Source organism: Xiphias gladius, chromosome 18 (assembly GCF_016859285.1).
Source record: "Xiphias gladius isolate SHS-SW01 ecotype Sanya breed wild chromosome 18, ASM1685928v1, whole genome shotgun sequence".
Classification (NCBI taxonomy): Eukaryota; Metazoa; Chordata; class Actinopteri; order Istiophoriformes; family Xiphiidae; genus Xiphias; species Xiphias gladius.
Genome location: NC_053417.1, coordinates 18,602,974 through 18,613,980, shown reverse-complemented (window position 1 = coordinate 18,613,980; position 11,007 = coordinate 18,602,974). Strand labels below are relative to the sequence as shown.

General features: G+C 40.7%; 1 protein-coding gene across 1 annotated transcript; it reads left to right on the top strand.

Annotated features, from left to right (window-relative positions):
- On the top strand, positions 1 to 10,660 carry slc17a9b (solute carrier family 17 member 9b). Its single transcript, XM_040153342.1, has 13 exons — positions 1 to 710; positions 1,387 to 1,584; positions 1,999 to 2,138; positions 2,569 to 2,668; positions 3,034 to 3,164; positions 3,299 to 3,395; positions 4,266 to 4,362; positions 5,316 to 5,403; positions 5,510 to 5,544; positions 5,697 to 5,812; positions 7,270 to 7,325; positions 7,482 to 7,511; positions 7,952 to 10,660. The coding sequence occupies exons 1-13, from the start codon at positions 577 to 579 to the stop codon at positions 8,128 to 8,130; spliced, it is 1,401 nt and encodes a 466-aa protein (XP_040009276.1). The 5' UTR covers positions 1 to 576; the 3' UTR covers positions 8,131 to 10,660.
- The last annotated feature ends 347 nt before the right edge of the window (positions 10,661 to 11,007 follow it).

Sequence of the window (11,007 nt, the reverse complement as noted above, 5' to 3'; positions counted from 1 at the left end):
GCACGGCCACCGTCACGTCTTCATCCGGCAAGGGCAGGTCAGTGGGAGAGCACATCCTGGGGCTCCCGTCGACAACGCTGTTACCTTTTTCTGTGCTGCACCGTCATGGTCGGAGAGGGACCGCGGCCAGCGGCGTGTCTCTGGCGTTTCGGGCGACGCTGTGATGGCTGAAACGGCTGACTAGGCAGCTGGGGGGGGGGAGAAAAAAAAACGGGTTTAGAAGAGACTTGATCACTTCCCGATGAACCCTACCGATCAGGAGAAGAACTGCGTGGCTGGCTGGCTGGAGGAGGCTGGGGAGAAAAACTGACACGTGGATTACTCCTCCTAGGGCATCAGGAAAAACAGTCTGCCTCCTCTGAGCTCAGCTACGCGACCGTCGCCCGGGTTCCTGTTAGTCCGGTCGTTCAGGTTTTGGTTCAAATGCGGAATAACCGAGATATGATTGCCAGTGTACTTTGCGAGAATGTTTGCTATTTCCTAAACCTTCGCGTTTTTCACTGACCGATCGACCGGAAAAGATCGAAAGTAACTAGCCGAAGCGGTTGAAAGGAGGCTGCCGTTATCTCGCGTTGAATGGCAGTTATTCAAAAATATGGCAAGAACTATAGTCCAGATTTGGTCTGTCACAAGGAAAACCATCCGTCTGACAAGATCGGAGTCCCTGGATGTCACAGGAAGTGGCCTGAACACAACACCAACTGGTCAAGGTAATATATCTTTTTTTTTTCTTTTTTTAAAAAACCTTAATTCAACAGTGTTGACAGTTTGAGTGTTTCCCCACGTCTTAGCGACTCGACAGCCCAACAATTCCGCCAGAGGCTCCAAATAAGAACCGGAATCGGCACGGATACTTTTTTTTTTGGTAACGGCTTGCCCTATAAAAAACCCCCTCAAGGTCCCGCACCAGGAATACAGAGACGTCCGCGCTTTTTCGAACTGAAGTGCCTCTGTATCTGGCTGTGATATGACACGTATCACATATGGCGCCTCAGGGTTTCAGTGCTCTTAAGATGTAGTTGCAGTGCCACATAGGCCAAACGGTTTGTAAAGAAGGAAGTAAGTCACGCCTCCCTTATGAAAAACGAATTGTCTTAAAATATTATTAAATTATTTATATTGTTACTGTTATGACACCTAAAGTCATTTTCTTAGTTTTGGGGACATTGCACTTATTCCCTCAAGATTTAAAACTGCCACATAGTGTATGTATCAGAAGCCATTTTAGCCAATGCTGGATTGTGGGCAACCAAACTGGGCAAAGTCATTCCCTTCCTCTGTTATATAAGCGATCCCCTATCGACTTTTTAAGTCCAAAGTTTGTCCCCAGATGTTGCATTTGTTCGACCAAACTCAAATAATTCAGGCCATTCTCCTCCTGTGCAGGCCAGTGGCGAGGATATGGACAGTGGTGCTGCTGCTCGGGACATGCCTCCTCTACTGTGCCCGTGTGGCGATGCCCATCTGTGCCGTCAGCATGGCGGAGCAGTTTGGCTGGACCAAGAGGGAGTCCGGCATGGTGCTGGGCAGCTTTTTTTGGGGCTACTGCTTCACCCAGGTGTTCGGAGGCTACGTCAGCGACCGGTGGGAAACATTTGTTGTGTTGTGAGATAACAGTGGTCTGAGGATACTGAATTATCTTGTCTACACAGATGTCTGCTGTGGTATGAACCTTGACATCGACACTGGTTTTCAGTTGGCACCTGTTTTAGGTGTCAGTTTGCAGGAGAACATGACCGGCAGTGACACAAGTTGTGTTTGCTCACTCTAGATAGCTAATGTAGTGGATAAATATTTTCTTTGTATTATCATGTTGTTAACTCTTGTAGTCTCACAGTGTCATAAAAAGATAGGCTGCTTATCTAGTATTACTAGTGTTACAAGTCCTCCAAGATATCAGCGTTCAGCCACCTCTCAAAACCTTTAGGTGATGCAAGCTGCTCTCTGAGCAGACAGGAGATAACGCTAATACAGACTGTCTGTAATCTGTGTCTGTAGGGTGGGAGGTGAGAAGATCCTCCTGCTGTCTGCAGCAGCCTGGGGGTCGATGACAGCCTTCACCCCCATCCTGGCCCAGTTCTGCTCCCAGCCAATCCTCTCCATGACACTGGCCCGCTTCCTCATGGGCCTGTTGCAAGGTGAGATGGGTGGTGTACTAGATGAATCACAATTTGAGTGATGAAACATAATTGCGCTTTCAAGACCTCGAAATGATTGGTCTACCCTTTTTTCACGGTTGGGAAGGACATAATTATCAACTTATTCAAGAATCTACTGTTAATCTTCTTCATAGGTGGGGTGCTTTAGGAGTGTCTTAAAATTACTTTTGGGAGCAAGCTCTTGTTATCAAAGAGCAGGTGCTGCTTTTTTCTGGATTACAAATCATTCAGCACCACCTTAAGCATTTGTCATGCTATTTGTATTGCTCAAAAATATCTACCATTTTCCCTCAGATTTGTTTTATTTTGTGTGACAAGCTGGTAAAAATCCTACTTTGGCCCCCTTTAATTCTTTTTTGGAACTTCTTCCTAAACGTTGGCCGATTTGTGTCTTCTGCCATGATCTTAGGAGTTCATTACCCTTCTCTCGCGAGTCTGTGCTCTCAGAAGGTGGTGGAAAGTGAGAGAGGCTTCCTCATGAGCACCGTGGGTAGTGGCTCCTACCTGGGGTGAGTCAAGTGTTTTAATAATAAATAGGGAATGGGGGGAACGGGACGGGTGTTTCTTGCGAGAAAAATCACTGTTTTGAAGTGCAAATAGGAGGAGTTCATTTAAAAAGCTGCGTCTATTGTGATCCCACAATAATTTCCTCTTATACCTGTTAGTGTTTAGAAATAATAATTTTGTATCAGTATCCAGATGTATAGACAGATTTTTTATACTGAGACTTTTTTAAGCTCATCTCCTGCCATGAATGTGCCTAATCAAGCAGTTTTCTATGATGAAATAATATCTTTCTACAAAGTTGTGATTGCGTGACTTGTCATGTCTTGTTGTGACCTTTTTTTTTTTTTTTTTTTTTTTTTTTTTTCAGCACTCTGGTGATTGGAGGGGCTGGCTCCCTCATGTTGGACCTGTATGGCTGGGAGAGTGTTTTTTATGTCTCTGGTCTCCTCTCAGTCCTGTGGGCGTATTGTATGTGGAAATATCTACTAAAAGGAGAAGGCAAGGGAGGCTTTAACTGTGTCTACAGTATCTGCAGTGTCACTACGTGCTCCGATCTTGTAGCTGCTTATTTGTATAATTGGAGTCATTGTCCTCTTGTATGCTCATGTGCCTGCCTTCCTCTGTTTTTGCAGGGCCTATCATCACCCTCGAGTCCTTGGGAAGTGGTGGGCCCCAGTCCAAACTTTCCAAGAGACACTGGTTACGGCTCTTCAAACAACCTGCAGTCTGGTGAGATAACGATAAAGGAAGTCTGCGTGTGTGTGGGTGTGACTGCATGTGCCAGCCCCTGATTGTATCTTGTTCTCATCTGTTTGTTTGTCCTCATCGTCAGATGAATGAGCAATCTAATTTTGCCTATCTTACAGAGCTTCAGTCAGGAAGTTCTACTTAATCCTGTGGCTATATTACATCCAACATCAAATATTATGAAATTCCACTTTATTACAAGTGTTTTGCAACCATGGAAATATGAGTTAGGTTCTGATCTAGAAAATCAGAAATTAAAAAAAATAATTTAAGAGGAAGAATGTAGAAATGTATAATAACATATCGCAGTCTTGACAGATCATTAGTTAGTGAGGAAGTTTCTGTTATGCAGCTGTTTCTGCGGATTCAGATCCAGCTTTTATATGTACCAGATTTGAGGACAGCAAATCTCTGGTTGTCTCAGATGTGTGTTCATGTCTCTGGTATTGAGTTATTTCATGTCCTTCCAGTCTCTCCCTGTGGCCTAGATATTTTTATACTGTAATGCAACTGATATGCTTCATTTTCAATGACAGGAAGAAGTTTTATTTTGATATATCGGATCCACCTCGAGAGTAACAGATTAGAAGATAGTTTGGTGGCTCTGGGATTAAAATATTCACAAACTCTTGATGCTTTCAACCAAATGCTACTTGCCTTAACACAGACATGATTTAAAAATGAAAACAACAGATGTCAAACAAGTAGTACAGACACAAGCTTCTGTCAGATCAGTGAGACAATGGTCAAACAAATAGGACGTTGTCTTTGTGAACAAACAACCTTTGGTATGTGTAAATGTAGTTGCAATGCATGTGTTTTGACTGTTTGTTTCTCGTCATTTCTGGCCAGTGCTGTGATTGTTACACACCTTTGCACAGCGAGCACCTTCTTCACTCTTTTGTCGTGGCTGCCAACATTCTTTAAAGACACTTTCCCCGATGCCAAGGTAAACACTGTACCTTTTCATCATCCTCTTGATCATATATTTGACCTCAAGATTACAAGGGGCCATGAGGCTTAAAATAAAGAAAGACTAGACCTTTATTTAACAAGACTATGAGTCTACAGTAATTCCTGTGGCTCTGTAGGGCTATACACAGGCACAGCAGTGCTCTGAGCTATCTGCTAACACCAGAATGCTAACATGTTCACAAAAGCTAATAGCTAACATGCTGATGTTAAGCAGCCATAACATTTACCAGTTTGACCATCCAAGTTTAGCATGTTAGCATGCTAACATTTGCTAATTAGCGCTAAACACAAAGTACAGCCGAGGCTTATGGGAATGTTATTAATTTTGCAGGTATCTGGTCATAAACCAAAGTACTTGACAAATTTATATTTTGATCTGATGGTGGCACTAGAAGAAAAGTCAGGTGATCACCAAAGTCATTATGACACATCTTCTGTAAAACATGAATGTCTGTGCCAATCCACCTGGAAGATGTAGAGTTTTCACTGGATAAATGAAAACTTTGACCTGTTGGTGGCACAAGATGAAAAGTCAGGGGATCATCAAAGTTGTAAGGATTCATCCTCTGGGGACCATGGATATCTGATCCAAGTAGTTGTCGAGACATTTCACTGAAAAAAAAAAAAAAAGTCAACCGGATGGTTGCGCATCCCAGAAAAAGCCCGTAGGTTTCATCCTGTGGGCACTATGAATATTTCATTACAATCCATCCATGAGATAACAAGATATTTCAGCCTGGACCAAAGTGGTAGACTGACTGACCAACTGATGTCCTGACCGACAATGCCATCCATAGGGCCACGCCGACAGTGTGGCTATAAAACAACAACCAGACAAGTACCTAAAGCACTATGACCTAAAATTTGATGTTCCCTGCTGTTTCTGGTCAAGTTCATTCACGCTCAGAAAATGTGTTGTCCCTCCAGGGTTGGGTGTTCAATGTCATTCCCTGGTTGGTGGCCATACCCTCATCCCTCTTCAGTGGCTGCCTGTCTGACCACCTCATCAGTCAAGGTTGAGCAACTGAGGAAATGATATCAGAATTATTTTTAAATGTAGTTTAATATTGATTAAGCAGCTGTATAATTGCCTTTCCTAACTTCTCTCTCGATCTCCTCAGGCTTTGATACAGCCTCAGTGAGGAAGTTGATGCAGGTACGGTATGTTCCCTGTTTAGTCTCATTGTGTGGATATTATTCCACTCACACAGAGTGTATGAATGTCCTTTTTCCTCGTTACACTTGTACATGAAGAATTCTGTAAGATTTTGATTTATGTATTTTTGTGTGCATTCATCCTTCCGTTAGTTTTTCTCCATGGGTGTGTCCAGTGTGTTTACCCTTCTTCTGTGTGGTAACACCACCTTCCCCTGGGCTGTAGCATTTGTGTCTGCCACCATGGGCCTCACCACCTTCAGCCACAGGTACTGGCACCCACAGTGTCCTCACACTCTATCTCTGGTCTTGTTCAGATCTAAATGTGGTGTTCCACAAGGGTCAGTTTGTCAGTTTTATGTTTTGTATTGCTGTTCTGTTTTGTATGCTAGCTTTATGTGGTACCAGTTGAAACCATTACATTAATTTCCATCGCTATGCAGACAGCACCACATGGCAGCTTCTCTTATGTCCCAATTATGCTGTAAGGCACACCAGGCTCCAGTGAGCTTAACCAGGGAAGACTTGGCAGAGTCTCAGTTTATATATATAGAGACGTGCAGTTTGAAAGTTTGGTCTGCTGTTTGACCCACTCAGTGCCTCTTAGTCACTGAATTTCTTTGTGTTGTGCAGTCTTGCTTCAACCACTTATGGAATATTGCCAAGAACATATTTGTCATGGAAGAGGTCATGCCTGCTAAAAATGGGTCATTAATATGTACTTTAACTCTAAATACAGCTAAATAATTCCACAAAACACTGTAGTTTTTAGCAAACATTTATAATATCACCAGACATATGCTTTAAACTGTGTGTGTATTTCCTTCACTTTATGCCAGAATAATTGCATGATTGCATACTTAGAAAGGGTCTGTAAACACGTGTGAGTGAAAAGCTACAGGGGAACAAGGACATATTAGGTGTTTGGTGTTATAAGACCTTCTAACACTGCATGACCTTACAGTTTGTGATGTTTTTCTTATCTCTTTTCCTGTGAATCTCACCTATGATTTTGTATTTGATTCTATACTTCGTTTGGACATTAGTTTCTTTTTTTCCAATTTCGATTTTTAATTTTGTATTGAAATACAAGTCTCATGCTTGATATTTGTGAAACACAGTAGTTGGTCTCTTAGTTAATGCTTTAAAATGTCATTTAACAATATACTTTAATAGTAGTGTTATGATATTATTTAAGTTTTATATAGTGAATATTTATTAAACACATGATTAATACTATTGTGGTAAAATGATGTAAAAACAAAAACAAAAAAAAAACAACACTTTTCTTATGTTAAAAAATCCCAAAGATATACTACTATTACTCCAATATTTCTAATATGTCTGCAACTGCTAGGCAGGATAAAAAATAGATTCTGTCTCACATTTGTTGGGTCTCTCCTGGGCCAAAGTAACACTATTTTTTAATGAGCTTACTTCCTCAAAAAGAAAATGTTTTTCTTTTTTCATTCAGGTTCCAGACTTAACAATTTATACGAGGAACAATGTAGATACATTCGATGATAGCAGGCTGGGAACAGAATGTAAACTGTCCATGGTACATTTCCCTTGCCACATATATTTTCTCTACGGATGTGTTTCTTATCTTTTTGTGGCTGTGATTTGTCAGGCTAATTATTGGTTTTACTTTGAGGCAATTCAGGACGCGCATAGAGTCAGTTTAGCACCTTATAAGATAAAACAGTTAATGATATGTCTTTTACAGCGGGGTGTCTGTAAATGTTCAAGACCTTGCTCCTTCCTGTGCTGGAGCATTATTTGGTAAGTTAAAAAAATTGTTCCCAAAATTTCTGAAAACTCTTTTTTCATGAATATAAATCCATTTAGCATTTACCTAAATTATATATATTTTTTAACCACAGGTGAAATTTTAATAAAGTTTTAAATTTGACGTGTGTATCTGCATTTCTTTTACAGGGGTTATGAATACATGCGGTGCTTTCTCAGGTGAGACACTGAGAACAAATATCTGTGATGTATCTTTTACCAGCCACTGCTAAATTATTGTTTTTGCCTCTAATAATATATTAAGTGAATATTTCATTGAAATCCCTAAATTCAAACTTTGAGTTGATCCTGTCAGTCATGCTGGCTCCTGTGTGCAATATATATTTCATTAAGGAAGCATGACTGAGTTTTTGTCAGATGAATTATACAGGGAACAGAGGATGACAGTTAGTGGTCCTGTGAAGGGCACGGAGTGGACTGTGACACCTTCTCTGTGGAAAACTGAACTGAACGACCACATGGAAGCTAGTGTGTGCTGTCTTTGTGATAATATGCTATTAATGGTAACTGTGTGTGTGTGTGTGTGTGTGTGTGTGTGTGTGTGTGTGTGTGTGTGTGTGTGTGTGTGTGTTTGTGTTTGTGTTTGTGTTCCTGTGCAGGGGTCCTAATGGTGTATTTCTCGGGGTATCTCATCGAGGCCACAGGCTCGTGGGCGTCAGTGTTCGCCCTCATCACCACAGTCAACCTGCTGGGCCTCTGCACCTTCCTGGCATTCGCTGAGGCCCGCCGGGTCGACATCGACTGTAGTAAGGTGCGCCACCACAACATCCACGTCTAATTCATCAGTCATCAGAGGGACAAGAATGCTATTCCCAAAGGATAGGTGACCTTGGGCGACCAGCAGCTAAGACATTATCCACATTGGAGAACTAGCCAATGGATAACAAGTGACACATGGATAAAGCCTGCATATAACATCTGGGAAACTTTCATTGGCTCTGTGTCTGGTTGAGGAAATACTGCATCAGTTACTGAAGAGCACACAGCAGAGTCCGCACAATGATACTGAAAAATCTTACAGAGCTAAAGTGTTGAATCCTAAAAGAACATGGCTGTGTTAGTGGATGCTCTGGATGAGGTGGAATGGGAAAGGAAACAGGAGAGAAAAAGTCCACACTACCTCCAGGTCCCAGCTTGTGCAGCGGGTGGTGGTCACACAGTTACTGGGCTACCGTTAACGCTTGTGACAGAATGTGTTACTTAGGACTAGAAAAGTCACAGAGACTGTTTTAATCCGAAAGCAGTAGCTCACTTTTTTGGTGTGTATGTGTGCGTGTCAAAGGAGCTGTGAGAGTGATGGACGTGTTAGTCTCAGGAGCTCCCTGACAGCTGTGACAGACCAAGGTGGTGTGTTCTCACCCCGCAGGGATGGGGGAGGCAGTGTGTTTGACGCAGGGTGAGTCCAGCCTCTCATAGCTCAAGTCTTTTATTAGTATGCCCCACTCACCCATCTCTAAGAGAACTGTCTGAGTGACACCTCATTACCCAGCCACTAATTACTTGCCAGGCACTCTAATGTACGATCTGTACGATTTACCTTCTACGGTCCCCATCTCCATGGTTACAAGCTCATCTTATTGTTACAGAGCAGAGGGCAACAAGGCTTTGACTGAGTACATTCTCCCTGATTGTTGACTTGAAGAATAAGTCTTGACTCAGAAGACCAAAGGATAATAATTACTTTTTTTTCTTTATGTGATTGCATGTAATATAAATACCTCACTTAATTATTTTGTGTACTTATATATTTATATGGCTTCAATTTTTTTTTTTTTTGGTGAAAAAAAAACTTAGTTTGATAACAGAAAAATAAAATATATTAGGTTAGATAATAATAATAACTTTGATCATGATGATGGTCATGGAAAATCCTAGTAAGTTATCAAAAATGTGATGCAGTATGGAGAACCCCAATAGACCTGCAAGTCTAGTATCCTCACTTTTGTTGCTTTTCTGACCTGCACTTTCCTGTCTAAGGAGACAGAATTGGTGGAAAGAAACTTGTGCATATAATCATATCCAGCTTTTTTGCATTAAAAGATCCACCCTTATTATCGCACTAAACATCATTGTTAACTAGCCTCTAGACAGGAAAGGATGTCGGTATTTGGGAAGGAGATTGTTACCATTCACTTGTCATGGCGGTTTCAAACGAAGTGTCTTTACACTCTGTCTCATTAAGGCAGTTTTAAATACCATAGTCTCCATGTTACACACTGACATGACGAATGTTGTGGGACAGTGTGGTGGATTAAAAATGATGTCTTGGGTTCATTTCAGTTGAGGAACTGGAGAACATTTGGTGTAATGTTATTACTGCAAAGTATGTAGCCATATAAAGCTAGCTGCATAGTTCTGGCTGAATGTTGAAATGATTGTAGCATTTAGCTTTGGTGGTTTTGCAATTTCAATTTTTACAAAATTAGAAGATTTCATGTCCAATCTAGATGCTTACTTGACATGTGTACCTTAAATCTATGCATTTATTATTTTGTGCCTAATTTAAGCAATGAGAGAACTACAATATATGCTTATTGTGGTCACACAGTGTCATTGATCATTGCTAATACTTTCCTTTTTTTTTATTGCTTTTGTGTCACTTGTCATTGTTATTTACATACAAAGGCACATAAGCTTATGTTTTCTTGGATGTTTTCTATGGGCACTTGGATGTGTATCTTTTGGTTGAACATTTTGGTTTCACAGGTCTAAATTCTGAAATGCCCGCTATGTTTCTTACATTGTCATGGTCAGTGGTTACAACAATATGGGAATAAGAAATTGACTATACTATATAGCATAAACGATATCTGAAATCCGATATTGATGTCATTTTTAATCTGCATATACACTATGATTTATAGTGATTGTACACAAAGTGTATGCCTAGACCTTTCAGACACATAATGAAGTCTACTTACATAAGACCACTGTACAAAATAAGCAGCCTTCAACATTTTTTTCAGCAGTTTTTTTTTTTTTTTTTTTTTGAAACCAATGCAACACATTCCTGAGATGTTTAGCCAGCCTTAGCATTTGTGGATTATTTACAGCTACCGTCATTGCTTGTCTTTTTTTTTCTGTTACTGTGTTGATGTCCTACAGAATGTAAACATCTTCACGATTAATAGCTGGAGGTTTGTTCACTAACATATCTCACTGTAGGTTCCTGAAAGCCTTCTGACAAATAGTTTTTGATAATGTGTAAGATATGTATGATAAGAAAAAAACATTAATGCAAGAAAATGCAGTATTCTAATGCTTTTGAGATCTGTTGTATTTAAAAGCATATATTAACTTTGAATAAAAATATATTTTGTCAGCATTGATGAGCCTCCAGCAATATGTGCATGTATTTTCTCTGCAGTGCCACAGAGAGGCAGCACAGTGTCATTAATGAGGAGAGCACATGGTACCATCTAGCCTCCACACACTTTAAAAATATTCTGTCTGTAGTTTGGAGGCCTTCTCTTATGATCTCTTTTAAAGTTTTCATTGAGATGACTTCCAGCTTACATCAACTATTACCCATAATTACACGAGCATTTTCCTACGCCTATATGCACTACGTACAGGTCAAGAAGGAAAAGGGGTTTTCCACCATGAAACTGAGAACCATTTATCTGTACATCAGTAGCCAATTCTCCGTGTGGAT

Coding starts and splice junctions, on each gene's coding strand:
- slc17a9b (XM_040153342.1), top strand. CDS start 577: ATGGCAGTTATTCAAAAATATGGCAAGAACTATAGTCCAGATTTGGTC. Junction 1,585..1,998: donor GGAGGCTACGTCAGCGACCG/GTGGGAAACATT, acceptor CTGTGTCTGTAG/GGTGGGAGGTGAGAAGATCC. Junction 2,139..2,568: donor CCTCATGGGCCTGTTGCAAG/GTGAGATGGGTG, acceptor CCATGATCTTAG/GAGTTCATTACCCTTCTCTC.